General features: G+C 40.4%; 12 protein-coding genes across 12 annotated transcripts; 9 read left to right on the top strand and 3 right to left on the bottom strand.

The window, feature by feature from the left end:
- Window positions 1–1,056: 1,056 nt before the first annotated feature.
- NST1_1 (Stress response protein nst1) lies at window positions 1,057–2,214 on the top strand (the record flags this gene model as incomplete). Its single annotated transcript, XM_064822808.1, has 6 exons — window positions 1,057–1,113; window positions 1,176–1,325; window positions 1,382–1,522; window positions 1,597–1,945; window positions 2,000–2,133; window positions 2,197–2,214. The coding sequence occupies 6 exons, from the start codon at window positions 1,057–1,059 to the stop codon at window positions 2,212–2,214; spliced, it is 849 nt and encodes a 282-aa protein (XP_064679408.1).
- Window positions 2,215–3,115: 901 nt separating this feature from the next.
- DEF1_1 (RNAPII degradation factor) lies at window positions 3,116–4,015 on the top strand (the record flags this gene model as incomplete). The annotated part of the gene is made up of 2 exons (XM_064822807.1): window positions 3,116–3,436; window positions 3,488–4,015. The coding sequence occupies 2 exons, from the start codon at window positions 3,116–3,118 to the stop codon at window positions 4,013–4,015; spliced, it is 849 nt and encodes a 282-aa protein (XP_064679407.1).
- A 466-nt stretch (window positions 4,016–4,481) lies between these two features.
- On the top strand, window positions 4,482–6,170 carry GEM1 (ERMES complex Ca(2+)-binding regulatory GTPase gem1; the record flags this gene model as incomplete). Its single annotated transcript, XM_064822806.1, has 6 exons — window positions 4,482–4,584; window positions 4,648–4,990; window positions 5,050–5,224; window positions 5,276–5,618; window positions 5,669–5,825; window positions 5,891–6,170. The coding sequence occupies 6 exons, from the start codon at window positions 4,482–4,484 to the stop codon at window positions 6,168–6,170; spliced, it is 1,401 nt and encodes a 466-aa protein (XP_064679406.1).
- Window positions 6,171–6,334: 164 nt separating this feature from the next.
- On the top strand, window positions 6,335–7,974 carry cdc17 (ATP-dependent DNA ligase Cdc17; the record flags this gene model as incomplete). The annotated part of the gene is made up of 2 exons (XM_064822805.1): window positions 6,335–7,301; window positions 7,403–7,974. 2 exons carry the CDS (start codon window positions 6,335–6,337, stop codon window positions 7,972–7,974), a joined length of 1,539 nt encoding a protein of 512 aa, XP_064679405.1.
- Window positions 7,975–8,097: 123 nt separating this feature from the next.
- Window positions 8,098–10,897, bottom strand: BUB3 (mitotic spindle checkpoint protein Bub3; the record flags this gene model as incomplete). The annotated part of the gene is made up of 12 exons (XM_064822804.1): window positions 8,098–8,526; window positions 8,586–8,768; window positions 8,827–9,103; window positions 9,160–9,429; window positions 9,490–9,818; window positions 9,883–10,041; window positions 10,095–10,204; window positions 10,261–10,362; window positions 10,423–10,575; window positions 10,630–10,636; window positions 10,690–10,811; window positions 10,867–10,897. The coding sequence occupies 12 exons, from the start codon at window positions 10,895–10,897 to the stop codon at window positions 8,098–8,100; spliced, it is 2,172 nt and encodes a 723-aa protein (XP_064679404.1).
- Window positions 10,898–11,330: 433 nt separating this feature from the next.
- On the top strand, window positions 11,331–12,587 carry ATC70_003443 (uncharacterized protein; the record flags this gene model as incomplete). The annotated part of the gene is made up of 1 exon (XM_064822803.1): window positions 11,331–12,587. The coding sequence occupies one exon, from the start codon at window positions 11,331–11,333 to the stop codon at window positions 12,585–12,587; it is 1,257 nt and encodes a 418-aa protein (XP_064679403.1).
- Window positions 12,588–14,918: 2,331 nt separating this feature from the next.
- On the bottom strand, window positions 14,919–16,535 carry QCR6 (ubiquinol--cytochrome-c reductase subunit 6; the record flags this gene model as incomplete). Its single annotated transcript, XM_064822802.1, has 3 exons — window positions 14,919–15,023; window positions 15,085–15,330; window positions 15,390–16,535. The coding sequence occupies 3 exons, from the start codon at window positions 16,533–16,535 to the stop codon at window positions 14,919–14,921; spliced, it is 1,497 nt and encodes a 498-aa protein (XP_064679402.1).
- A 223-nt stretch (window positions 16,536–16,758) lies between these two features.
- Window positions 16,759–17,060, top strand: ATC70_003441 (uncharacterized protein; the record flags this gene model as incomplete). The annotated part of the gene is made up of 2 exons (XM_064822801.1): window positions 16,759–16,903; window positions 16,957–17,060. The coding sequence occupies 2 exons, from the start codon at window positions 16,759–16,761 to the stop codon at window positions 17,058–17,060; spliced, it is 249 nt and encodes an 82-aa protein (XP_064679401.1).
- A 75-nt stretch (window positions 17,061–17,135) lies between these two features.
- ATC70_003440 (uncharacterized protein) lies at window positions 17,136–19,032 on the bottom strand (the record flags this gene model as incomplete). Its single annotated transcript, XM_064822800.1, has 5 exons — window positions 17,136–17,255; window positions 17,317–18,018; window positions 18,078–18,296; window positions 18,353–18,886; window positions 18,940–19,032. 5 exons carry the CDS (start codon window positions 19,030–19,032, stop codon window positions 17,136–17,138), a joined length of 1,668 nt encoding a protein of 555 aa, XP_064679400.1.
- A 1,934-nt stretch (window positions 19,033–20,966) lies between these two features.
- Window positions 20,967–21,529, top strand: ATC70_003439 (uncharacterized protein; the record flags this gene model as incomplete). Its single annotated transcript, XM_064822799.1, has 2 exons — window positions 20,967–21,195; window positions 21,297–21,529. 2 exons carry the CDS (start codon window positions 20,967–20,969, stop codon window positions 21,527–21,529), a joined length of 462 nt encoding a protein of 153 aa, XP_064679399.1.
- Window positions 21,530–23,406: 1,877 nt separating this feature from the next.
- ATC70_003438 (uncharacterized protein) lies at window positions 23,407–24,105 on the top strand (the record flags this gene model as incomplete). The annotated part of the gene is made up of 1 exon (XM_064822798.1): window positions 23,407–24,105. One exon carries the CDS (start codon window positions 23,407–23,409, stop codon window positions 24,103–24,105), a length of 699 nt encoding a protein of 232 aa, XP_064679398.1.
- Window positions 24,106–25,073: 968 nt separating this feature from the next.
- Window positions 25,074–25,913, top strand: ATC70_003437 (uncharacterized protein; the record flags this gene model as incomplete). Its single annotated transcript, XM_064822797.1, has 1 exon — window positions 25,074–25,913. One exon carries the CDS (start codon window positions 25,074–25,076, stop codon window positions 25,911–25,913), a length of 840 nt encoding a protein of 279 aa, XP_064679397.1.
- Window positions 25,914–27,748: the final 1,835 nt, after the last annotated feature.

The raw sequence follows: 27,748 nt of genomic DNA, 5'->3' as shown, positions 1-27,748 counted from the left end.
TACGATATAATATGGAGTTTATGATTGCAGAATTATCTGGCCTTTCAAGAAAGCCCATGGCTCGTACGGTCGAAATGAGATTTGAAAGAGTCTCAGAACCAAGCTTCTGCTAGCCTAATGTATATGGTTTTGTATACACCCAAGATTCTGTTCTTGGGGTACCTTTACTGTCAACCCAATCATTTACCAGAAATGTCATAGCTATCAAACATGGATGGCCTGTATGCTGTTGTAGGTAATGGCCCGCCCAGTCCAGAAAAAAGCAGGAGGACTCAGGCCCACAGGCCGCGCCACACAAAATGCAAAAGACCACGTCAAGCAGAACTCAGGATGTCGACGGAAGTCAGCATAGTGTTAGGTTTGCTTTCTCCAATTCAAGCAGTAAATTAGGGCACGTTTGCATTGAAAATCAAGGGATATGTATTTCGCTCATGTATTGTCTGTGATTCCGTAAAGAGCAGTTATTGACTATGGCCTCCTTTTTTAACAGTAATTTGTATTATAGACTTTAGAGACACTTTACGTTCAATAAATCCCTACTTTTTTATCAAATTTAATAATTTTCGCATTCATTGATTTAGTACCACATTAGAAAAATGTCATGATTTCATCGTGGCGCACATAGATGAGGAGAATGGAAACCCAAACCATGTCGATTTTTAGGGAGGTTTTGATATACATTTTTCTATGGCTTTGTTGAATAGTAAAATGCACATTATTCCTTGATCTCTTTTGAAAGAGGAGAAACTTAATAAAAAGGAGATTTGCACATACACAACATGGGAAGTATAGGATTGATGCTGATATTAATGAGAGAGAGAGAAAGAGAGAGAGAGAGGGGAGGGGGTAGAGGTCACCTTTGTCATAAGCTTGTGACAGGCTGCCTCATTTGCGCTGCTAGTGTTGATGCTCTCATATGTTTGCTACTAATTTTGATGGATTCATTTATAGGTTGCCTAGAACTAAATTTAGATTTTCTTTTCATCTTTTCGTTGTTTCTTTTTCGCTCTCTCTTTTCCCTTTTTCTTTCTTACACATTTCTACAAGAAAACCAACATGGCCCGTCGACTTGCAGATAACATATTTCTCTTGACAACAATTGCAGGTGCTTTTGTAAGCTTTACGCCATTTAAGAAACAACTTGGAAAGCTTAAATACTCATTCCATGTGAATAGATTGCTTGGCTAATTGCATTTATTGGCGCTTGTATCTTTAGAAAAGGTGTTTCAGGTGGTGCCTGGTGGATTATTGTATACGAGCTCTTGTTGATTGTGGGTATCACTGCTGTATTAGTGACCAATACCTATGCCCATTATCGACTGATGGTACGTACAACTATGCCCTGAATTTCCGGAGCCTGATATTAACCTGTTGTTACTAGATTTTAACCTTCTTGGCAGCCAGTATTGCCATGCTGACCTTGCAGCTCGATTATGCTTTACCAACTTTCAAGTTTAGCTTTGGCTACAGAGGTGGTGCCGGTGCTTATGCTGCTGGATATATCATTCTCATCATGATTGAGGTATGCTTTAATTTGGAATGCAGTCATTTTCTGATAGAATAAGCTTTTCTTAACGTCATACCATTGTGATGTAGTTTTTGTGGGTCATTGTATTTGGTAGTGAGCCTGAAAGTTACGTTGGGAGATTCGCACCCGCACATTATGGCAATTCTGTAGGCATTGTTCATCATCAGCACACTCAACATCAACCACAACCTTACGAGATGACAGGTGACAAGACAGTCTTGACCGACTCAGCAGCAGCAGGCGGAGCACATTTTGGTAGTGTAAGCAGTTATCCAACCAATACAACAAACAATCATGTATCCTCTCCTCCCCTTGCACATCCTGCCACAACGGCTTCTGCACAACAAGCAAACACTAGTTTGGAGGCTGCTCAGCCGACCATGGAATACAAAGAAAAGGTCCAAGCATTACATGCCTGTAAGTTGAATAAGGGTACAGTAATTCATTGTACATTAATTAACACGATGATAGATCAAGCAAACCCTGACGATCCAAATGAATTGAGTTTTGCTAAAGGAGAGACCCTTGACATCGTGGATAGAAATGGCAATTGGTGGCAGGCCAGAAAAGCTGATGGATCCGTTGGCATTATTCCTAGCAACTATGTAAGACGCTGATCTGTGATTTGATATTAAAGGTGTAGTAAGCTAATTTGCATCATCTTGTAGTTTGGTTCATCCGCCTAAACAAGTCATTACTAACTACCATTTACTGAATCAAGACGCACAACACACATTTGCATCAATATATCTGTCTCTCCCTTCTTCCTAATCTAATGTATAATCAAATCAACCAACTACTTTTTCTACAGCAATAAATGTATTTCCTTATCCTCCCTCCTTCTTGACTTTTTCGCATATTAGAGTTAAAAAAAAAAAACTGCAGAGTAACGAAATGTGAACTCACCATCATGGTGAATGCAAAAATATTTTTTTTTGACTGTTATCAATGTAATTAGTGTCACCTCCTGAAATTAATGTTATTGAACAATGTATGTACTCAGAACTATGCTGCTACTACTTAGCATCTGCATGAAGTGTGATGACAAAAGATGCTTTTGATCCGCCTCTTGTATGACTCATCAATCAGCACATGTAGGGATGCGATCAGCCATCTAGCAATCGTTAAGCATTTCTTAATGCCTGTAATATGATCACGTAAATCGCTCACTCCATGGGTGACTCTGATCCTCGAAATTGAAAACGCTACTAGCAATTTTGGCTCATGTACATGTTGATCACTAATGTCATGTGCAGGTATGACAAAACGAGAACAGTAAACGGATGAGCGACTATGAGTTTCTTTATATTATTTATGATGCAAGTGATGTGTAGGCAGTGTCAGACGAACCATGCTGGTAGACGTATTTATCAGTAGCGTTTGGCTATGTCTACTCTTATAAGATCGACATACATACGCAGTGGATCTGGTTCATTACACAGAGAGGGCTCAGCAGTTTACCATTGGTGTCTGAAACAAGAAAGTATGACAAACTAAAGCAAACCTGCATCTATAAAAATACAGGCCGCTCAGTTGTTTTAATTTCTCTATTTTTCTCGACACGAACACTACTTTACAATAACCAAAATGAACATCTTCTCAAGAGACAAGAAGGAAAAGGGCGGCGAAGATAACGATGCAGGTTCTGATTCTGGATCTGTGGTCTTGATGGAAGGACATAACTTTAATCGCAATGATATCCTGATCTGTGCTACTAATGGAAAACTCTACGCAATTCACAAGAAAGATGGATCACGCTTATGGCGATCCAAATACCCCACAGGCGCTTACGGCGGTATTGTATCTTTGTTTGTCACAGATACCGACAAACTGCTGGCAGGTGCTCAAGGAAAAACAGCCTGTATCGACATGATGACGGGAGAAGCACTTTGGGTGAACAAGATGCCAGTAGGTTGGAGCTGATCAATTGAAAAGCACATGTATTTAATCAGATATCAGGGTTTTGGCATTGAAGAAGTATCGATTTTAACCACACCCAGTCGGTTCCTATCACCAAAGAAGCATCCCAATGATATCGCCACCGCAGCCTCGCATCATGACCAGGACGAGCTACCACCACCGGGTTATGACCAGGAAGGGACGCAAGACAAAGCTGTTGTCATTGCATGTAGCCGAGGAAAAGTGATGGGCATCGATATTGATACAGGAGACACGCTATGGGTATACAAATGCCCAGGTGGCGGTTTCAACATTCCTGTGTCTATCGTTGAGCCGCCCAGTCTGGAGGATGACAGGCCACACCAATTAGTCTATGTGGGTTCTGGTAAATGGGTCTACTGTCTCAAGGCCAATACGGGTGATGTTGTCTGGAGTGCCAAGGTGTCGAATGCACACTGGGGATATAGCTACATGACATTGGCAACACCTTGGAGCTCTCGGCTTGCTGCAGAGGCATACTCTGCGTTCAGTCAAAATCCATCTGCTCAAACAAGAGACAGAATCCGCCAACAAGAGAATTCTCAGTAACCAAGTTAAGCTGGTGGTACATCTTTTAAGGCGCCAATCGAAAAACTAATGTGTTCGCCCTGGATCAATTATACCACCTTGCAAAATAAATGCTGGTGCACAGAAAGCTTATTTCTTTCGTTCATCTTTAATCTACTGCAATTATTAAACTAGCTCTTTTTTTTTATTGCGAGTTTCTCCTATTCTATTAAATACTGCCTTTTCATTGGGATAAACCATCTCTTGCTTGTATAAACCTCGGTCATCCTACATCAACATATTTCGTTCCAGTTGCATATTGTGTAAAAAGTATGAACAGCGAGACGCAAAAGACGCCATCTATAGCCATCATAGGGTCAGGGTAAATCAGATGCATTTTTGGTGGCTCGATTACAGTAGAATACAACTAAATCTTATCAGCATAAGTGGCATTTGTGCTTTTATCCAGATACAGAAACAACTTGGCATTACAGCGCAAGTATACGAAATGAACAAGGATGTCGGTGGCACTTGGCTGAACAATACATATCCCAACTGTCGATGTGATGTAACGAGCCATATGTACTCGTATAGCTTTGAGATGAACCCTAGTAGGTGCACTATGTGTTGCTGATTGTACCACTCATATTTAACAAAACACACATCATACCTAGACTGGTCGCAAACCTTTAGTACACAGCCTGAAATCCTTCAGTATCTCAAAGACGTAGCTCAAAAGCACACCATGCTTCCACATGTACAATTCAAAACAAAAGTGACACATGCTGTATGGCAGCAAGATCGGGAGCAATGGCAATTGAAAGTACTTGATTTAACGAGCAGTACGACACACATTGTGAATTACGATATCATATTCTCGGCTATGGGGACGCTGCGAATTCCCAATATACCCAGTTTGTACAAGAAATTTACAGGGCCTCTTATGCACACAGCTAAGTGGGATGGATCAATTGATTTAAAAGGCAAGCGATTGGCATTGATAGGCAGTGGAGCAAGGTTTGTGCCCATTGAAATAACTATGACTAGTCTCGTGGTACTCATACAAATGCCAATAGTGCCGTGCAAGTCATACCCCATCTCGCTATAGAGTCAAGCCAATTGATATCGTACCAAAGAACTTCGCCCTGGGTAGTGCCACAAATCATCTCAACCATATCGGACGGCACCAAGCAAATGCTTTCCAATTATCCGATACTGATGCTCATGTACCGCTGTATACTCTTCATCCTTGTACGTAATCTCAAGCTTAGAATGGATAACCAGCAATAACTTTTAGAATAGTATGATCTTCTCTACATATTACTGGGTTATCCCAACTCGTTTCTGACAAGATATTTCGAGAAGAAAGTTGCAACTGATAACAAGGAGACGATCCTAGGACTCGGCAGACCCGACCTGGTAGACGAGGTATTGCCAACATACCCATTGGGATGTAAACGCGGTGCATTTTCCACAAATTACTATCAAACCCTGGCTCAACCTCATGTCAGAGTGACCAAAGATCCTATTGTGGATATTCAAGACAGGCACATCATCACAGAAGATGGCACATCAGTTCAGGTAGATGTGATCGTGTTGGCTACTGGTTTCCAGACGCATGACGGCATGCTAGGTGACATTTCGAGTAAGTCTTTCTACTAAAAGCGCTACTGTTGGTTACTAATAGCAAACTAGTTGTCGGTAAGCACGGCCAATCCTTACGTGAGATGTGGAAGGAGCAGAGACCCCAGCTTTTCAAATCAACTACTATCCACGGATTCCCCAACTTGTTCATGCTGCTTGGTCCGTATTCCGTCCTGGGCCATCATTCACTTGTATTCATGGTTGAAACGTAAATAATCCTTCCAATTAAGAAAAGCCTTGAGTATGGCAATTAACACCACTCATTTTTGATAGGCAAGTTGCTTATGCCATCCGCTGTATCAAGGAGCTGACATTGATCGAACCTAAAAAGTCGGCACAAGACGACTACATGGCTCGCATCGTCGCCAATTTTCAAGGCACGTCCTGGCTATTATCCTGCACCTCGTGGTACAAGAACGACAAGGGCGAAATCATCAACTTGTATCCTAGTTCTGCCACCAAGTTCAAATGGGAGTTGAGTCGGTTCAACAAGCAAGACTATACTCGACATGATGAAACAATGATACTTGCCGGTCGTACGGATCCAAACTAATATATATATAAAAAAAAGCCTTAAAAAGGAGTATTCTCGATGATTGTTTTGTTGTATCAGGATTGACATGGTTTTTAAACAGAGATGAGGGGTTATGGGGGGGGGGGGCTTTTTCTCTCTTTTCTCTCTTTTCTCTCTTTTTGTTTCTATTCCAACAAAACAAAATGATAAATCCATTGACTGGGTTTCTAAGCAGTGCCATAGGTCTGCCAGAGCCTACGCTTCGATTACTATCTACTGTCTTGTTGGGCTATGGGGCAGCCTATGCGTACAAGCAAAAATTCTCGGATAAAGCAACAACAGGCAAATCTAATGCCTCTGCCGCACAACGCACACAATACCTACTCTGCTGGGGATTAGGCCTCAATTTCTTCTTCAACATGCTTAGCATCTATCACAGTTTGGCTACAGTAGGCGTTAGTTACGGTATTTGTCTTGTCGTGGGGGAGCAGATGAAGGATCGCAAATTGGCTGCTGCTGGTGTTTGGATCTTTAACGCCGTCTATTTGCTGCTCGGTTACTATTACATGCAGACAGACGACTACGATATTACATGGACCATGACACAGTGTATCCTGTGCTTGCGTATGATGGGCTTTGGATTCGATTATTACGATGGACGCAAATTAGTGCCTGTTGCAGGCCCTCCCTCACAAACCGAGCTCAAAACGATGCCCAAGGAAGAACTTAATAAGGCCGCCATCAGAGAAACTGCCAACAAGAAGCCGCCTGCTGTTTTACCCTTGTCCTTTTTGGCAGATACACCACTTGTGCAATTACCAAGCTTCGTTGACATGCTTGCGTATGCCATGTTTCCCTCTGCTTTCTTGGTAGGGCCTCAATTCTCTTTCTCGTTATTCAAAAAGTGGATCAATCACAATGATCGGGATGTGTTGACAAGCGAGCAAAAGGATGAACGGGATCGTGCGCAGACCTTGTATGTTTGGCGTTGTGTGGTGTTGGCCATCATCTATTTGGGTGCTCAACAAACAATTGGTGCTAAATACTCGACTTCTTACTTGCTGACCGAGGAATACAGCGGATTGCCATTGTGGCAGAGATTATTGATCTTTCCCATTGCTGGAAAATTCGCATATGTAAAGTATATCGGCATTTGGTTATTGACAGAAGGTTCGTATTCCAATAACACAAAGGGGAGAAGGGGGAGGGATGTGTGATACAAATATAAGGTTTTTTTGGGTTATTGGGGATTAACACCCGGCTATTTTCAGGTGCTTCTGCATCATTTGGTATTTCATATGAAGGAAATAACGAGGAAGGTCATGCTCTCTTTGGTGGATTAGCAAACGCACTGCCCGATACCTTTGAAACTGCCACTTCCATTGATCATGTCATTGCTGCATTCAACATCAATACTAACCTCTGGAGCAAGTACTATGTGTTCAAGCGTCTCAAGTTCCTCGGTAGCAAGGAGGCATCTCAGTTTGGTACTTTGGCTTTCTTGGCCATCTGGCACGGTTTCCATGCCATGTACTTTATTACCTTTTTGTTGGAATTCCTCTACGTTCAATGTGAACTTGTGCTTCGTAAACGTCTTGTGCCTGTTGTGCAACCCTATACCAAAAAGAACGATATCTATTACAAGGTCTGGAAGTTCACTGCTTGGGTCACTTGTCAGTTGTGTATCACCTATGCAGTGGTTGGCTTCGAGTTATTGAGCTTAAAGAAGTCTTTCATTGCTTACAAGAATGTCTATTTCCTTGGCCATATTGCTATCGTCGTGATTCTCGGCGGAAACATGCTCTTGCCCAAGCCCATGTCTCTCAAGAAGAAAAGTCAGTAGATATTCCACCTTTTAGATAATGGCGATGATGGGAGCAAAGTATGTAGAGCTTACTTCAGTGCCTACTAGTAGTATATATATATATATATTTAGAAAGAAGTAAAGCGTTGATTTTATTTAGTATTAGAAGAATCTCTTTAATCCCTTCTTTTTCTTCTTTTCCTTTTCTTCGGTATTGTTGGTTGATGTCGTGCTGCTGGTTTTGTCTGACAACGACAGGTTGGAACCTTTATGACTCAAATGAGACGATGAGCTATTGATATGCATATGCGACATCAAAGAAGCAGTTTTGCTCATGGAATCGCTTGATTTGGGTGTAATAGGTGTGGGTGGCACGTAAGGTGGAATCACTGATTTAGGCGTAGGCACTGGTAGTCTGAGATGACCTAAATGATCAATGAATGAAGAGGGACGCAGAATCTCGGTGGTGCCAATATAGACATCTCGATTGAATGCGTCTGCAATCTCGTATACGGATCGAATTTCGCTGTAAGTTGCACCGCCAATAACAAAAACAATCAATTTGGCACCATTGGATGTACGAGGAGACCCCTAATCGTCATGAAGAACATAAGATGCATGTCTCTACTGCTCACTTAAAACGCACTTACCATAGCGCCTCCATTGCCTGTCTTTTTCGACCATGTGGGTTTTGTTGTGCGAAGTGAAACACCACTAAGAGGAATGCCGCCCTGACCAGGCGCATGACCATGTCCACCGTCTTCAGATGGTTCCATGTCTGACTGTCTGGTGAATGCAAATTGTTTGGGGTCCAATATATTTGTCAAATGTGCCTATCGTGCGCCCATAGTGAGTCTGCGAACCCCTCGAATCCTCCTATCTACGACTTACATCCATCACCTTCTTAATGACAGGTACGTAACGAGACAGTTCATAAGGTGTTTCCTCATCCTTGTTCTTCTTTTGCCTTCTCTTTTTCAAAAACGATGATTTTTCTGGTTTACGAACACGAGTCAATTTGACACCAATCAGTGGTAGATTGTTGATAGCATCTCGTAACTCGCCCTTGAGTTTTGCGTGTTCTAGTAGTTTCTTTTTGTCGTCTTCAAAGATGCCGCCTTCTTTCCAGATAATGTATAGCATCAACAAACGGGCCTTATCCACAGGGCTAGAAACAATATATGAGTTTCAACGTGGTTCCTGTGCACAAACCTCGGTATTTACCTCACATGGGGATCGTCTAATAGTGGCACCATGTCGAGCACAATCGTCTTTGGGGTCTCTCCATCTGCTGTCTCGCCAGTAACCATATTTTGCTCCAAATTACCCACTGAATTCAGCTTGTGTCTTTCGAAAAAAGACATACACTCTTGCGCAATGCTCAAATGAGCCGAGTACTTGGCCTTCAAATCCTGATACTGAGGCAAATTGGTCAGCATTTCCTTCATCTCTTTCAAACTCTTTGCTGAATCCTTGGGCCCGGAACTTCTATCACTGTTTGCAATCCATCAGACACACTGCATCTTATATCTGCATTCACACTGAAGAACGTACCCTGAGTTGGCAGCCGCTTTGTTCTCTGCCAAGAATTCATTGAATTTCTCAATCAAACGATCTGAGCATTCAGCAATATGCATATGACGAATTGATTTATACACGTTGTCTTCTTCATCCAGTGTCACTTCTTTTGCGTCCAATGATCCATCTGCTTGATGATATTCGTACGAGTATTTGATGCCTTGATGGTTCTCTGTTTCCTCAACTGGCAATAAATCATTGATCATGGCTTGGTACGTAAATTCATGCAATAAGGGTGCTGCAGGGTCAATGGAACGATCGACAATCAATAGCGTTGCTCTTGGTTGAGGTGGTTGACGAGGAGGCTTCAGGACTGTGCGTTAGGCATATCTTTCTCTCCCTCTCAAGAATTCCAATGTCAGGACTTACTGGGAAATTGGGATTGAGTCTACAGAAATTATCCACTTCCTTTTGCACAATATGGGCTAGTTTTCCAGCGGGTGAGCCTTGAGGATGAATGCCACCTTCTGATTGTGATTGATATCTAATAATGGGGTCTTCACCCAAAGTTGCACATACAGAAAGTAGCTGTTTAAAGAAAATCAACACATGTTTTATTTTACCACACATTAGGAACTTACTTGTTTGGCGGTTGTCCTCAAAGAATCGTCAGGATTTGACATATGATCATCGCCAAAGACTGACAGGAAGCTAGTAATAGGATCTACGGTGAAAACAGCGGACTCCTTGACTGTTATGACATTTGTTAGAGCGTTGTTGACATTGGCGCATCTCACATAATCATACCCATAAAATCAACGTAGAGCTCCTTTAAACTCAAAATGTATTCAGACGCACCCGTTGATTTCAACCGTCTATTCAAATCGTCGAATAACTGATCATTTAAGCCTAAACTCCATGCGTGCCATCATCAATAGTTGCTCTAAACCTAATCGTTTCCTGCCTTACCACTTGTGAAATGCACATGGGCTGCTTTGTATGTGGGTGGTTTTGTTGAGAAATCATCGACAAGACGTAATATGGACTCTTTGCAAGGTGTCAAAAAGTAGATGGCTTCCAGAGTCGGATAAGGCTGTCTCTTTCGTTCGATATTCTCGACCACTGTGCAATCTACGTTAGTACAGCAAGTATGTCAAATGAATACAATCTACATACAGGTTACCTAATTGAATGCATTGTCAATAAACCTCTTACCACTGCGATTGCTGCACTTACATTCTCCTCTAAAATATCATACATCTTGCACGCAGCATTCAGAATTTGGTTGCTCTTGGAATCCACGACAATAATCTTCCATTTTCCCGGTGGCTGAATGGATCTGATGGAATCCATCAATCCTACAAAGCATTGATTACTATGACAATCCGCTTTTTGAGTGCGTTATAGACCTACGCTTTCGCATAATATCTGTGATGCTAGACATTATGTATATTCAATCTGTACAGAATGAGTGAGTTTCATGTCCTACTTTTTCGGTTTCTTGAGACAACTACCAAACCTATTTCTTTATTCCAAAGCGAATACAATAAAAAGGAGAAAAGAGGGAAAAAAAGAGCAAGGAAGGAGAAACAGAACCAAATATGCAATTTTTGAATTTCCACAAATTACTTTTGTAACACGCCTCCTAGAATGTTATCATGATGGCTTTCGTTTGTGCAAGTGGCGGGTTTTAACATATGATTTTGCTGCTGCGATGTGACACTTGAAGCAACATGGGCTTGTTTATCGCGTTTCATAAAGTTTCAAGTGATTCATATAAGATGTAACATTTGAGTACTTTCCTCTCTCTCTCTCTCTCTCTCTCTCTCTCTCTCTCTCTCTCTCTCTTTCTCCTCTACTCTTTTATTTTATATAAAATGTCTATTGTTACCATGGCAACCAAAGTTATGTCTCCGTCAAGTTATTCTTTTGAACCTCGATTAGGAGCCGGAAGAGAGTTCAATACATGTAGTCAACAAGCCAATGGTCCATATCATCGTGCCACTACCACCAGCACTGTGACAACAGCAGCACATTTGAAATCGACTTCATCATCCACATGTAGCAGTGCATTTGATGAAGATGAACAGGCCAAAAGAAACAAGCTTATCCAAGCTGCAACCAACCGATTGCGACAAAAACGTTTAGAAATCAAGCTCCAAGCCATGATGGCACAAGTCGTTGAGATGCAATGCCAGTTGGATATCATTAAATTGGAAACATCGACTTCACTGCAACTACTGCCCTCATCCAACATCTCGGAAACACAATTGTCCCATTTCGAAAAGAGACTTGCACAACATAGAGCAGATTTACAGCATGTATTTCAGTGTAGCAGCAAAAGAGAAGAGTCTGTTGCAACGATGAAACCCAAAGAAACAAAGGCATCAAGCACAATTTCCTCACTGCTGTCCAATATCTTATGCTCCAAAAGTAACAACAATGGTGTGATGATGAGAAAGGAGCAACAGCCAGATTCAGACTATTCTATTCTTGGCGGTTCAATACATCATCATCAGAAAAGAAGAAAGAGAAGACACTCCCAGCAACATGGATCTATGCAAAATAATGTAGTCGGCATATCGTCGCCTACAACAATAACCACAAGTGCTTCATCTTCTGCATCATCTATGAAATTAAATGGCGATGATGATGGTATTGGCCCTGGATCCACTGAAACAACATCCTCAGTATGCTGGCCTTCCTTTGATATGATGAGTGATAATAACAGCATGTTAGTGCAACCATTACATCAAGAAGTGATAACAAATGCCAGAAATAGACATGAAATACTAGTGTTACACTCGATCCCTCCATTCTCTATTCAAGCCGCATCAGAATCATCAAAATCAGCCGTAGATCGTAATGCACTGGACGATGTATTAAGCTATTTAAATGACATTGAGTTGAACACACATGATGATAGACTTGTAAGGGATATATATGAAATTTTGGAACAGGAATATACCTTCAGTAAGCTACCAACAGCCACCCAACGTACCAGTATTCCATTTCCGGCTTTCCACCTGCTGCAAAAACTGCTGGACAAAAGCATGAAATGGATCAAGTTTGTCATTGTCATGATAATAGCCATCCTTATCAATTTAAAGAAAGGGCCCAAATCATTTTTATAACTGCAATAAACGCACACAGCCACGTATATTTAGACCATCAAATCTTATTTTTAGATGAATGTTCGCATGGTGCTTAAACTTTTCTGAAACGCATGTGCGCTATAAAAAGTGTTGCGCATGTGCATTATATTTCTACTTTGTAGGGTATACCATGTCTCCAGTGCCAAATTGCGCTTTCTGCAATCTTAACCTATATTAAAAGTAAAGAAGCCAAAATCAATACAATCTATCAGAGAGCCTCAGTTCGCAGACATTCAGCGAATATCTTGATGGCCAATATTTCTTTAGCTTTTCAGACAGTGACAATAGCCACTTTTAAACGAATCAACGATGCCCACACTGTCTACATGCCATGTTGAAATGCTACAAATTATGATTAGGAAGTTGCGATTACATATATTTAGATGATGAGCCAGGTTGACTGGCGTTATCAGAAATAAAAATGTCTAACAAAAACAAAAGAAAGTATTTAGATTAAGTGATGTTCCTTTTGAATTCATGATCCCTATTTAATCAGCATCCCAAACATCATTGTCACCATCAGAATGGGTCAGCCAGCAGCGCCAAAATCGGTTTAAACGTCGAACATCTTTTCTACTCAAGATTGGACAAGTTTTGTCTTTTTGCGACTTAATTGAACTATTTTGCAGAATTCGACTATATAAATTGTAATGATCTTCCTAAGCTTCCTAATGCATTCTTGGAGTACTTTTCAAGGCGTTTCCAATGGTGCTAAATCTAATAGATGTTTTAAATGAAATTATTGAGCAATTTGGTAGGTTATAAATGAGGTTTTTAGCGAAAATAGCCAGATTCTGCATATGAAGGCCTCACAAAAGTGGTTTCAGAGGTTGCATTGAATCAAGAGAAACATTTTCATTTAATATATACCATAGTAAAAGTCTTCATTTTCACAGTGAAAAACGCGATCGTTTGATTTTCGATGACAACCATGAGGGGTACCTCATGCTTTTTGGCTGATTTTTGGCCATGTTTTTTGGGTCCTCAAAAAGTCGAGAAAAAGTGTCGGGAAGTTACTACTACCCAAGTACAATTGTTTGGCGTCATTCCGGTGGCTCATAAACGTCTACATGTCAGCATACTAAGGCTTGAAAACGGTCAAATTTGGCTGTGTTTTATACATTTGCTTGTCAATAGACGCGTTTTGTTATGATGCAAAGGCGTAAAGACATTGTATGCATTGATCTAGAAACAAGATGTACTCACTTTGGAGAGGAGGGCTAGTTGGGTTAAACATCAACCCGATCGAGATGGTGACAATGTTGAGGAAGACCGATGACAGAAAAAAAAAGTGTATGATCAGCTCGAGCCACAGGTAGGTCTTGAAAGAACAACGTTGGTGGGAGTTACGGGCGGTGGAATTAGAGGTCTTCTTTTCCCCTTACACAATGCTAGAAAGCTACAGAAGCTCAATCAAAAGCTTTTATGTGAAAGACTGCCAGGCGTTTACCATCACAGACGCAACTCAACATCACATACATATACACAATACCACGACAGCGATAAAAGTATACAGCAGTGCATCATCTTTGTTGTTTTTAAGATAAAAAGAAACGCAACAAAGCAAACAATATCAATGCGGTATCACAAGAAAGGAAGCAGTGCAAACGTCCAAAGAATGTTTGGAGTTCCTTCGTTTTTTATGGCCAATACACGACAGGTCTTTTTGCGAGAGGACGCTATCGATCTTGAAGCCTTGAAGCGGCTGCTCCCTCCATTCCATCATCTTGACAGTGTGAATAACTCTGAAGTGGATTTTACCAGCACCACGAAAGCAAGGAAATTGCTTTATTCGCTCCTTCTCTATTTAAATGCTTGCAAAATTGATGCTTTGTCTATGATGCAACGTGGTTTCTATAGCGATGCGACAGTAACTCTGGAAAATACTGGCATGAAAATACAATTTCGCTTACGAAAGTAAATGTAGATACGTTTTGATTGTTCATATTCTATTTAAAAGCATCGCTGCAAAAAGAAAGAAGGAGTGTAAGAATTTGTTGATAAAAAGAGCAATTACTCTTTCTTCCATGCGAGATGATACCGCAGCTCTTGAAGACAAAATCACTTAATCAAAGACACATCTGGTACCATGGAAGCTACATCTGAAAGCGTTGTTCTTCATGCTCTCAAATCATTAGCATTCTATGTTTTTACATTTTCGTACTATGATGAGTAGAGTACGAGTAGTGCAAAGGTAAATATTGACATGCTATTTGTTTTTTTTGTTTATTTGGATTGTATTATTAAAATTGCTTGGGGGATCAAAATTCGATATATATATATGTACTTTGCAAGAAGCCATCATGCCACTCAATGAATTGCTCTCCACCCTTTACGAAGGTTGTCTACCTCTGCTGTATCTGTCTCAATCACTTCAATGATATGCTGAACACCGTTATTTTGTTCGTCCAGAATCTAAGTTAGGGATGGTCAATACACATTCTCTCCTCTGTGTAATCAATACCAATAGGCTTACCTTGGTAATACCACGCATATTCTCTTCACTGACTGCATCCCACTCGTCAACGCCGTCAATTTTGCCGTACTTTCTCCCTGATTCCTTGATAAATTGTAATTGTGCCCATAGTTGACTCAATTTGCCATGGAATTGCTCTGATCTTTGTAATTGGGCTTGAATATTCTCGAGTCTAGCACGCATTACTTCTTCATCTGGTGTGATACTTAGACCCTTGTTTCGTAAGACTTGAGCATATTTCAAAAACTAGATGATTTGACATTAGCTCCAACTTGTCCATGTCCAATATCTAACTAAGCACCTACCTTGATCACTCGTTGTGCTGCCTGCATGTGCTTGCGTTTATATTCATCCAATTTCACTGCTGTTTCTAGTTGACTCTTCTTTTGGATCTCTTTGATCGTAGTTTCAATCTCTGCTAATTTGGCGCTGTGTGCTTCGCTCAATTTATGTTGTTCATCCATACGCTTTTGGACATCATCGAAACCGATGGCTAACGCAGGCACTCGTGTCGTGCGATCAGGGTTGGCAGCTTGAGCAGCATCCCAAGCAGCTTGGTCATGATCAGCAGGCTTTTGATAGAGATGGGCCTCTTGTGGCGATACAACGTTGTAAAAATAGTGTTGGAATCGACAGTTTGGTGATTTAGGATCCCACCAGCTCTTGAGCAAAGCCAGCGCATGCCACACATTCTCAGGCTTATAGTCTTCACTATTGATGGCAGGCGCAACTTGTGCTCGTGCTTCTTGATCGATTTGAGATAATAGCTGATATACTTGTTGTTCTCTTTGCTTTGTCAGGGCTGCATTCTGCTGTTGCGGTAAATTCAAGCCAAATCCAGTGGTCCCTGTTGTGCCCAAAGTACTGCCACCAAAGAAGGATGTCGTCGCTGGCTTGCTTCCAAACAATCCGCCTGTAGTACCAGCAGTAGTGGATGGTGTGGTTAAGCTCAATGTAGGTTTGTTAGCTCCAAATCCGCCAAAGCCTGTTGATAGAGTGTTGGTACCAGGTGCTGTAGATGCTGCTGGTGCTCCAAACAATCCAGTGGCGGGTGCCGTTGAAGTGGCAGTAGCTCCAAATCCTTTAAATGTGTTTGATGTAGCAGGTTGAGCTTGCGTAGTGGCTCCAAATCCTCCCCCTCCTCCTCCAAACAAGCCAGATGTAGGTGCTGTTGAAGTAGCTGTATTGCCTCCAAATCCACTACCAAATCCAGTTGTGGGTGCTGTTGATGTAGAAGACTGCCCAAACCCACCTGTAGCTGGTGCAGCAGAAGTAGCACCGAAGCCAAATCCACCTGTGGATGGCTGTTGTGTGCCAAAGCCAGTTGTTGCAGAAGCGACAGGTTGACCAAAAGCACTGGTCGTTGCTGGTGTCTGTGATGTGCCAAATCCACCACTACCAGCGCCAAATGCACTGCTTGAGGGTGTAGGTGTTCCGAATCCAAATGACATGCTTTGTAGATTAAAAAGTGAAAGAGACGCGTATCTAATCAAACTCCAACTCTGCTTTGATGAGTAACACTCACATACAGACACACGAATACACACATGGCTACAAAATTTTTGTATTTAACAAGTCACCTTGCGACATGTTGACTTGAAGCATCTGGCATGAACATGGGCCTGTAATTTGTGTGTTTTTTTCTCTCTCTCTCTCTCCAAAAAATCATATAAAATGGAACATCAACCTACTCGTGAAAAGCTTTATTCTACCTCAAAGGGCTATGGCTTTAGTCCTGCTTTACAAAGAACTCGCAAGCCATTTGTTGTTCGCAATCTACTCACCTTGGCTGGTCTTGTCACATTTACAGGCAGTGTTTGTAAGTTTGGATGGGCAATTTTTCGCAGTAAATAGAATTAACACTCTTGGCAGACGCATATTCCCTCCTCGCTGTAAAGCAAGATGATTTCAGCGATGTACCCATGCCTTCTCCTGAGGCCACTGCTGCTGCTCTTGCTGCTGAAAAAGAAAAGTAAACCCACCACATCAACAACAACATGATAAACATTGTATATAAAATATGTATTTGATATAAAGAAAAGAATAACACGTTAAGCAATAAATTCATATTTGCGGTTGGTTGCTCTTTCTCTCCAATTTGGTTGAGCTGTAGCTGCAGGATATGTTGGCTTTTTCAAGCTTGGAGGTTTTCTAGGTCTGGATTTTGTGAGCTTGAAATAGAGGTGAAGAAGAGTGAGATTCAAATGTCTGGGCAAAATGGCATCAGCTTACATGAACTAGTCCCCTGGATTCTGGCTGTTGAGTCTTGGGCAGTTGCTGCTGCTCGATGAAAGATGCTTTGGTGGAGAGTTTTTGCTGAAACATGTCTAGCAGTTTGTTAGAGAGCTTTTGAGGAGCAAGAACATTAGCCACCAAGGGTCGTTTGGGTGCCACTTCAGGTTCAAATATCTTTCTTGTCTCTGCAGCAGGCACATATTTGTCTCGGTATGGTGCTGTGTTTACTTTTCTTTCTACAGTCTGCTTTGTTTTGATGGGATTTTTGGAAGAAGGAGTCTCCGTAGACTTGTTGCTGACGATATCATCGTCTGATGCTTGCTGCTCGGGAATGTAAGTCAGTAGTTGATCAGAGAAGGATACCCGCTTCTTGATTTCTGGGCGCTCCAAGATGGAAGCCACCTCCACATCCAGAGGCTCATCATCTTCGCTATTTTCCTCCTCTTGTTCACCAGCAGAAACATCCTCCAATATGCTTTCATGGAATGAAATTTCAGGAGAAAGCTGAGGCAAATACACATTGATTTCGTTGCTGCAAGGCGCGCTTTCTTTTTGAGATGAAACGGAAGACGATATCTTAGTTTCAGGCTCACTTAATGTTGCTTGCTTTTGCTGTGGCAAAAAAGCTGTTGTCATTGGAAAGTAAGAGTCAGTAGGTACAACAGCAACAGCGAATGGAGAAGGCGTCGACAGGGCGGGCTGTGATAGCAGTAGGGTCAGATATACATGATGGATCTAGTATTCCATGTAAAACTTACAGAGCTGACGGTGGTCGTTGGCGAAGGCATTACTGCCTGTCTTCTAGGCTTGACTGGTGGCAGAGGATCATGATTAGACTCTAACCGAGAAGAGCTTACAGGATTATAACTTTGGCTGGCGATGGGTTTGACATCTACTAATGCTCTAGGCTTGGTGATGTGATAGGTTCTGGTAGGTGTGTTTGAAGAGGGTGCTTCGAATGCAGAGACAAAGGAGGACTATCGTGCTACAGTTTAGCTTGCTTTGAAACAGGATTGCGCATGCTCTTACTTACTACTAGTCCCTTTCTTCGTGGAGGTGCTACTGGGCCGTCATTTTCAGGGACTTTACTACTGGATTTTTCTACTTCTGGCTTTACTGGGGATAGTTTATGCTTGACTTCAGACAGAAATTGGTCATCTCGATTCGATGCTATTGATCTAGGCTTTGCATTGATCAATTTAGGTATTTCTTTGGGCGCATCTTTAGACATGTCACTATTGTTGGAAGCTTTAAATAGTTTTGATCTTTCCTCAATCAAATTTGTCTTTACTGTTGGCTTCGGTGGCTGTTTGCTGTTTTTAATGGTTGGTTTGTCTGCGATTGCTGACCTTTTCAATGGTTCCTTGGTAGAAATGTTGTTGATAGGCTTCACATTTGCATCAGCCTTTTTAGCTATAGGTATCAATACATCACTTGGCGATGCCAACTGCATTACTGGTGGCGTCAACACAGCTTTTTCTCGGAGCTCTTGCTTTGGTTGGGGTCGGGGTAACGGCGGGCTGGAGCGATGTCTTGCAGATCGTCGCTTTCTGCGTTCATTCAGTTCCTACAAATGTGAAATATCAGTAATAATAAAAATACGAACCATGTTCAACCTACATCTTCTAATATCAGTAATCCTTGTGGGTTTTTATATATCCACATTGTATCGTTTCTTCTTAACGAGCTAATTTTTTGCTGTCTTAATGTCATTATTCTATACGGCTATAAAGAGTGTTAATCGCATTAGTCGATTTCAGAAATGTGCAGAAATTTACTATCAATTCTTTGATTTTGATACTGAATGAAAAGAAAAGAACTAATTAACACGGTAGACCAAAAATTATACTGTCATAATGCTTTGTTTTCATTTCACTTTATAGGAACTATCTCTTTTGAGTACAAGAAAACATTCATCCTAATTAAGAAACATCAACGCCCATTTAAGAATTTTATAATTGGACATTACACAAGCACAGATGCATATGTACTTTCTGAAATGTCATTAAAAGGTAAGCAGAATTTCGTCATAGTTTGCTCTCAAGTCTTATATCTGTTTCAGTTATTCGCAAAAGCTGAGATGAGTCCTTTCACCCAAGATTTGCATGATCACGATGCACTTGCTAAGAAAGATGAAGGAGCCAATGATACCGACAGTATCGTAAAGACAGTATAGATTCGAGTTCCAATCAACAAGCTAACTTGATGGAATTGCTGTTGCTATTATATTTAATGTTGAGATATTCTATTAGTTACAAGTTTATCATGCCGTGATAATTCACGGCAACGAGGGCAACTTCTCATTTTCTTTTCTTTAAGCACCACATGACTTAAGTAACTCACATCAAATACTTTAGTTGTTATATTGTCATTATGAAGAAAAGGACGTAAACAGTCGAGTATGTCCAAAATGTAAATGAACATACTTGATGAAGCATATCATCCCGTTTTAACTTAATCCTCTGGTTCCCCTGGTGGTGCGAAACTCAAATCAAATCGTCTACATCATCAGTAGTAGTCAGAATTAATATCAAAGAATGGAAGAAAATAAGATCTTGCATCTGCGATGGTCTTAGCTTAGACAATATGGAGCAAAAGTGGTTTGCATGGAAAACTTAAATGAGGAGCATAATAAAAAGTCGTTCATATATAAGAGCGCAGTCGAGGTTTTCAGAAATATCGTTCAAAATCAGAATACAATAAGAAAAGTACGAATAATGACAAAAACTATCGTTTGATACAATTAATAAATCATTACTTCCTTATCCAACTAAAGTCAAAAGTCTTTATTTTGTTTCATTATTAATTTGACAATGGTTTCTCTCCTTGTCAATACGATTTGAACACAATTCCTGAATATTAATATCAGATCACTCTCTTTATTCTGCTGCTGTGCGCATGTAAATCAAGCTGTTTTCAAATGAATCAACAACTAGTTGTTGTAGACCTTTTCTCTTTCAACCCCTGAGCCAATCAAATCGCTTGAAAACTCCGCTAAACTAAAAAAAATTTTGCGAGGGTTTCCCCCTGTTTTGATGTGAGGCAAAATTTTAAGCTCCGCTATATACGGCAATATAGCTGTTACTATCATCAAATTTCCCTCAGGTGCTAGAGCATGCCTTACTTACATCACCTAGCTTTAGATTCTGGCGTTGAGACCCTCAATCATCACTAAAGTAAGTAGTGATAACCAAATGGAGGCGGCCTATCTACCTCCTAGTCTCGGATAGAGTCTTGTTGAGCTTCAGGGATAGGCACATCCACACAACGTAAAAAAGTATGCTTCAAAGAAAGATAACCAAAGGAACAAATGAACATAATACTATAAGAGTATAGTAATATGTAGGCAAAAAAAAAAGAGACATTCACACGAAGCGAGTCAGGAAAAAGCATAACACAACGTCAAAGATGTTCAAAAAAGCTCGTTGTTGTTGCAATAAAATTGCATACATGAGCAACGCGCATGGTAGTAATAGTCGGATGCAAAGCAAGATGACACAAATACGCACAACTGCAAAAGCAACAGTGGTATTATAAGCTTGCAATACAACATAATGACAAATGTTGTTTCATGTGAAGCCACAGAGGAAACACCACCAACAAAAGAAAAAGAAGAAGAAGAAAGCGCAACAAGGCAAACATCATGAATGCATTATCACGAGAAAGGAAGTAACAATGTAAACGTTCAAAGAAGGTTTATATCATTGCGACCAGAAGAAAGAAGATACTTACCACTTACCACAGCTAGAGATAAACCAGAGAACGAGCATGCACCAAAGACAGTAGACCAGGAAAGACCATATCAGCAGCAGCAACAGCAGCAACAAAACCAGCACCATAGAGAAACCAAAGAACGAACGCCACCAACAGAGACTAGTTAAAGACCAAAGAAATTGCTTACTAAACCTATCACAGCCACGGATGGACCAGAAGCGTATAGGCAATCACCAGAGATAGACCAGAGAACTAGCATACAGCCAAGACAGTAGACCAGGAAACATCAGATTATCAACAACATCAACAACAACAACAGCAGCAATACCAGCAGCAACAGCAACACCAGCAGCAACAGCAACACCAGCAGCAACAGCAATACCAGCAGCGTAGAAAACCCGAAGAACGAGTGACACCAGAGACCAGACAAAGACTAACAAAGCAACTGCCAGAGATGAAGGCCAAAGAAGCAGTTACCAGACATAATAAACCATAGAAGCAAACAGCAGAGATAGCAAAGAAGTAATGGTAGCAGCGCCCACGGCAAACAGGTAAAAAGAAATAATCGAAACCTAATAAACAAATTCGATTAGTGCTTGTTCTGCGTCTTTCTGTGCTCGTTGTCGAACGGTACCTGCTATATTCCACTTAAGAGAAGCAGTATCAAGTGCTTTTAACAGTACAAGACCGTGTTACCAGAAGCTAGAGTGTTATTTTCAATCAAAAGGGTTCCAAAACCAATGTGGTTTGATATTAAACGCGTTTTGCAAAAAGGGTAAAAAAAAAAAGGAGGATATGGAAAAATGAGAGAGCGCCCTATTCGACGTCACGGCCAGTAAATTTGGTCCCAGTATTCTGCCGTCGTGGTAGCCGTAACGGCTGCACTTTAATTTGCAATTGTGCAGTGGGTATTTTCGTCTTCAAACTTGACTTGATTTGACATCCTTTGAACGTTTTTGCCAATTTAACTATGAAAACTGTCGTTGTTATACTTTGCCTTCTAATGCATTTATAAAGAGTCAATAAAGGCGCATCGAATGATGCTGGTTACATTCAGCTTTTAGACTGAAAATAATGAGCAATTTTTAAAAATATGAAAACAGGTTTTCTATGAATATGTCAAAATCTAGCATATAAAAGTTTCATATAAACAGCTTCCAGTGTTGCGTTGAACCTTTACAATCAATTTGATTCGATATATATTATAGAAAAAGTCGTCATTTTTGGGGTGAAAAACGCGATCGTTTGATTTTCAGGAATTTTCCCTTACTAGTACACATGAAAATCATGAGGATTTTCATGAATTTGCAACGACCTAAAACATTTTGAAATAAAGCATCAGTAAGTAAAGCGTGGACAAGGAGAAACGTTTGGCCATATTCCGAGCTTCCACAACGCTTCGTAGCATGAGTTATTCGTGCTTCAAAATGTCTAAATTTGGAGAGAATTTGGCCAAAAATAAGGCGTAGTAGGTTGTGTTGCCAAGGGAGTCAGTAAATCACGGTTCTATCTCATAAGCCCGATGTTCTGCATTGTACGGAAATCAATATCTAAGCGATTAACGCTTTTATTCTACTTCTGAGAAGGTTCAGGTCTTCCTTTTTGAAATGCGCGACTACAATAATTTCTGTTAAGCACAAAGAATTAAAGGATTATTATTTGTAGTTTACAAAAAATGTTCGATATTATAAAATTAGGAAAAGACTTATTTGAGTAAGATCAGACACAGAAACTAAAGATTTATTGATGAAGACAAGAGTTATTCTATTTATACTAAATTCTGAATGCCAAAGTAGCAATTTATCTTGTAAAACGCTTATCACATCTTGTGAATCTCAGTATTTAGATAGCTGAGATGCACTTCAATTATCATAGCTTGTCCATTGTTGCATACAAGCATGCATCTTAGGCTACATTCACTTTCTCCTCAAGCCACCTTTTACAGTGTAGCAGCATAGATGGTGTTTATCGCATCACATCACATCTATGTTTACAAGTCCAGTCAATTGTGTGTGCACAGGTGCCTCAGGAACTACAATACATTCAATCTCCCCAATGTCAAGATATCGAGATCCACCTACACTACATGAAACATATCGACTTAGGTGGCCTCTCAACAAGCTATACCAACAATCCATAAGGCCCCAGTGGCCTGCTATTTATATACCATCTCAACGTAGTAGTCATTGACCAGGGATCTACCATATTTAAGCAAGCTAGATGCCCTGTAATAAAGAAGCTCTTTGCTTTCGTTTTAGATACAGATGACAACTGATTATTATCATCGACTTATTATTACGAATTCATCATTTTTTTTAATCAAAACCTTGATTGTATCATTACTACTACTACCTCTCAATTTTGTATACTCTGATGTCTGCTCAAAGTACCACCACACCCCCCAGTTCCGAATCTAAGCCTGCTGGAAACACTGAGCTGCGTCCTTCAGACGCCAGTGCCACCAAGGCTGTAGATATTACTGGCCCTTCTCAGTTTTTTCTCGCTGAAACGTCTCAGAAATTGGGTGGTCAAGCTGGCGAAGCTCCCACTACTACTGCTAGTGATGCGATGGACCTCGATCCCCCTTCCTCTGTTAGTTCATCTTCTAGTGATGTGGATCTTCAAGGTCGCACTGATCAGTTGAAGCTAATTGTTGACAATCAGCTCGCCGAAGTTCAGCTTCTCTCTACGACCTTGCTCCTCGAGCAAAGTGACGAGGCCAGAGCCCAGGCCCTAGCTCGGTTGATCCAGTTGAATACGTCCATTCAAAGTATCATACAGATTCGAGATTGTTTGCTTGCATCCAAAGCTACTGCAAATGATAACCTCGTTTCTTCGGCTGCTGCTTCGTTTGGCTCATCCTCAGTCGATGGAGTCAAATCCAACAAGAGCGCCTCAGTACCGGTTTTCTTTCCCAACAACTTACCTGCATTTCAGTGGGTTGGTATGGATGAATTCGACCCCAAAAGCCCTATATTTCCTACAGTCGACGCTTGTCTGTTGAAGTTTGAGGATGTCATGTTCGACAAGGAATATGCTCGCTTAGTACCACCTGTGGAATTTGAGGCTTGATAGACTAAAATTCACGGAAAAAAAAGAATAAAAAAAACAGTAATGTCAACTTGATAAAGGTATGTTTTATTATCAAACTGACAGGTGTAAAGTAAACTTGAAGTCTCTCTACTGGCCAGGTAGATGATCCTTCTTATATACTATAACAATGGATAAAAGTTCTATTAATTAGATTGACAAATAAGTCAACTCAGATCAACTAATGTCTAATCATGCTAAAAGACAACTCCAGCAAGCTAATCATGATTTAGCTCTGTCTGGATGAATAATTAGACTCTCATCCGAAGTACCCTGATCTATCCTTTCTATAAGGATAATTAATATCGATCTAGTAGCAAGTATCCGATAGGTACAGTCTTCTTAGTCTATATTAATACTGTAGGGGGAAAAACTGTCCCGTTCGTTCAAATAATCTTGACTTTTACCCAGTATATTGCCAAAACTCAGAAAACAAAGCTACCCCATACTGCGTTCGATAGAACAGCCTATAGGGATTACAGCAGCATAAAAACCTTATGGCGGGACTATATTTTAATCCCAGTATAACCAGCTAAAGTGAGTCGTGGCAAAAACGTTAGGTGGGTAATTCTAGATGATATAAAATGGTTGATATCTTTACTTCCAATAGACGTATTGAAGAAATCTAAAGAACTACCCGCGGTATGCTCAGGATATCTAATATCCCAGGAGCACTCTAAAAGTATAAAAGAAGCTAGTTTCTTCATGTTTTTTCTTTATTTCTTTGCTTTCTTATTTTTTTTTTCAAAACTTTCATTTTGCCTGCTCGTTTAACACAAGATTTGCGCAACATTCTCCAATCTTTGCTCTAACGTGGTCTTTCGCTCTCAAAGATAAAGAATTTGTATCCAGAAGTGGGTAATTCTACTCTTACAAGGCTCAGAAAACTATATTGCCCTGACCCAGCTAGACCTCTTGGCGGAAGACCGAAAAAACTTGGTGCTAAAACTATGTCCCTAGTGTCAAGAGGACTTCGATCAGGTGCTTTAGATAATCCCCGAGCAGCACAAGAAATTTTAAGATTGATGGGCCATGATATGTCAATTAATGGCATCCGCAAGTCATTGAGACGAAATGGACTTAAATCTCGTAGAAAAGTAAAGACCAATTCTGTTAGCAAGACAAACAAGCGGCTTCGACTGGCGTGGGCTAAAAAGCATAGGCATCTTACTATTGCTGATTGGCGTCGTTGGGTGTTTTCGGATGAAACAAGAATAAACCTTTGGGGCTCAGATGGTAATTCTTTTTACTGGACGAATGGTGGTCGAATCATGCAGTCGTATCAAGTCAAGTCTCAGTTGCAGGGAAATGACGGTGGGGTCATGTTCTGGAGTTGCATAACAGCGGAGGGGCCTGGTTATGGTACTACCATTATTGAAGACGCAATAAACTCGGGCTTGTATGTCGATATTTCGAAGACATCATTGAACGATACTCTTGAGCACTTTGGGAAGACACCATCTGATGTGCGATTTCAACAAGACAGAGCAACACCGCATACATCGGGCATTACTAAACAATGGTTCACCGACAATGGGCTTAACCTAGACGAAATTATGGATTGGCCACCCCAAAGTCCCGATCTTAATCCCATTGAACATGTCTGGCATCTCCTAAAGCTTCGTCTTAATAAGTATCCCACTAGGCCCTCTACAAAAGAAGAATTAGAGCGGCGTACTAACATTCAGTGGTACAAAATAACAGAAAAAGAGTGCCAGAAATATATTGATAGTATGCCTGCCCGAATCAAGGCTGTCATCAAGAGCAAAAGTGGTTCAACTCACTATTAATGATTTTATAATAAAATGTACATTTTTCTATATTTATTTTTTAACCAATAAAATCATTGGATTTAGTTTTTGAAAAAGTTATAATTATGTATAGATAGCACTACTTTCTCTCATTCAAACGATATATATTTCGACTTTGTATACAAAGAAATGACCAAAAACTTGTGCAAAAAGACAAAATTTTAAACGAACGGGACAGTTTTTCCCCCTACAGTAGTACATATCTGAGTGTATATCGCTAAGCATACATCTTTAGCATGTATCTGGATATATGGCATGTCTATAGCATATCGTATGCATGTCTATTATAGCATGTCTCATATATAGTACAAGTCTGTAGTACATAAAGTATCTGTAGCTAGTATCACGGATATAAGCATGTGTCTTATAGCGTGGATCATGAAGTGCACATCTGAAGCAACAAGCTCATATTGCATTAATCTTGGTGCCTATCCAGATATGGTAAACATCCGTAGTCAATGTCGGAATACAAGTATAAGTCTATAGTGTCATCCATGTCCGTGGTGCCATCTATAGCCTATATCTTGTATAGTATGAATCTTATAGTACTAGCGTATCTGAAGTCCATATCTTCTTATAGTATAAATCGATATCGTACATCTAATCCAGCGTACATACAGTTTATATCTAAATCTGGTAACTGGATGAACTGTCGGAATGCAAATCATAGTTGATGTATTCCACAGGGTCATTAAACAGTACTACAATTCACTGGCTTCTTTGACAACATAAATTACTACATCTCATTTTTAGGCTAAATTCTGTCGAAATCTCGTCATTTTCAAGCACGAATACCTGATGCTACAAAGCTTTGTGAACGTTTGGAATAGATCCAAACAACTCCTTTTGGATACGCTTTACTTACTGATGCTTTATCTCATTCTTTTTGGGTCATTGCAAATTCATAAAAATCACAGTTTTTTCATGACTATTAGCAAGGGAAAATTCTCGAAAATCAAACGATCGCGTTTTTCACCCCAAACACGAAGACTTCTCCTATGATACATATTAAACCAAATTGATCGTACAGATCCAATGCAACACTGGAAGTTCTTTCTATAAAAACTTGTATATGCTAAATTCTGACATATTCGCAGAAAACCGGTTTTGAAACTTTCCAAAATTGCTCATTATTTTCAGTCTAAAAGCTGAATGTAACCAGCATCATTCGATGCGCCTTTATTGACTCTTTATAAATGCATTAGAAGGCAAAGTATAACAACGACAGTTTTCATAGTTAAATTGGCAAAAACGTTCAAAGGATGTCAAATCAAGTCAAGTTTGAAGACGAAAATACCCACTGCACAATTGCAAATTAAAGTGCAGCCGTTACGGCTACCACGACGGCAGAATACTGGGACCAAATTTACTGGCCGTGACGTCGAATAGGGCGCTCTCTCATTTTTCCATATCCTCCTTTTTTTTTTTACCCTTTTTGCAAAACGCGTTTAATATCAAACCACATTGGTTTTGGAACCCTTTTGATTGAAAATAACACTCTAGCTTCTGGTAACACGGTCTTGTACTGTTAAAAGCACTTGATACTGCTTCTCTTAAGTGGAATATAGCAGGTACCGTTCGACAACGAGCACAGAAAGACGCAGAACAAGCACTAATCGAATTTGTTTATTAGGTTTCGATTATTTCTTTTTACCTGTTTGCCGTGGGCGCTGCTACCATTACTTCTTTGCTATCTCTGCTGTTTGCTTCTATGGTTTATTATGTCTGGTAACTGCTTCTTTGGCCTTCATCTCTGGCAGTTGCTTTGTTAGTCTTTGTCTGGTCTCTGGTGTCACTCGTTCTTCGGGTTTTCT

This window comes from Mucor velutinosus (genome assembly GCF_035048745.1).
Source record: "Mucor velutinosus strain NIH1002 chromosome Unknown tig00000165, whole genome shotgun sequence".
Lineage (NCBI taxonomy): Eukaryota > Fungi > Mucoromycota > Mucoromycetes > Mucorales > Mucoraceae > Mucor > Mucor velutinosus.
Note: the sequence above shows the minus strand (reverse complement) of the source record. Positions and strands in the feature narration are given on the sequence as shown.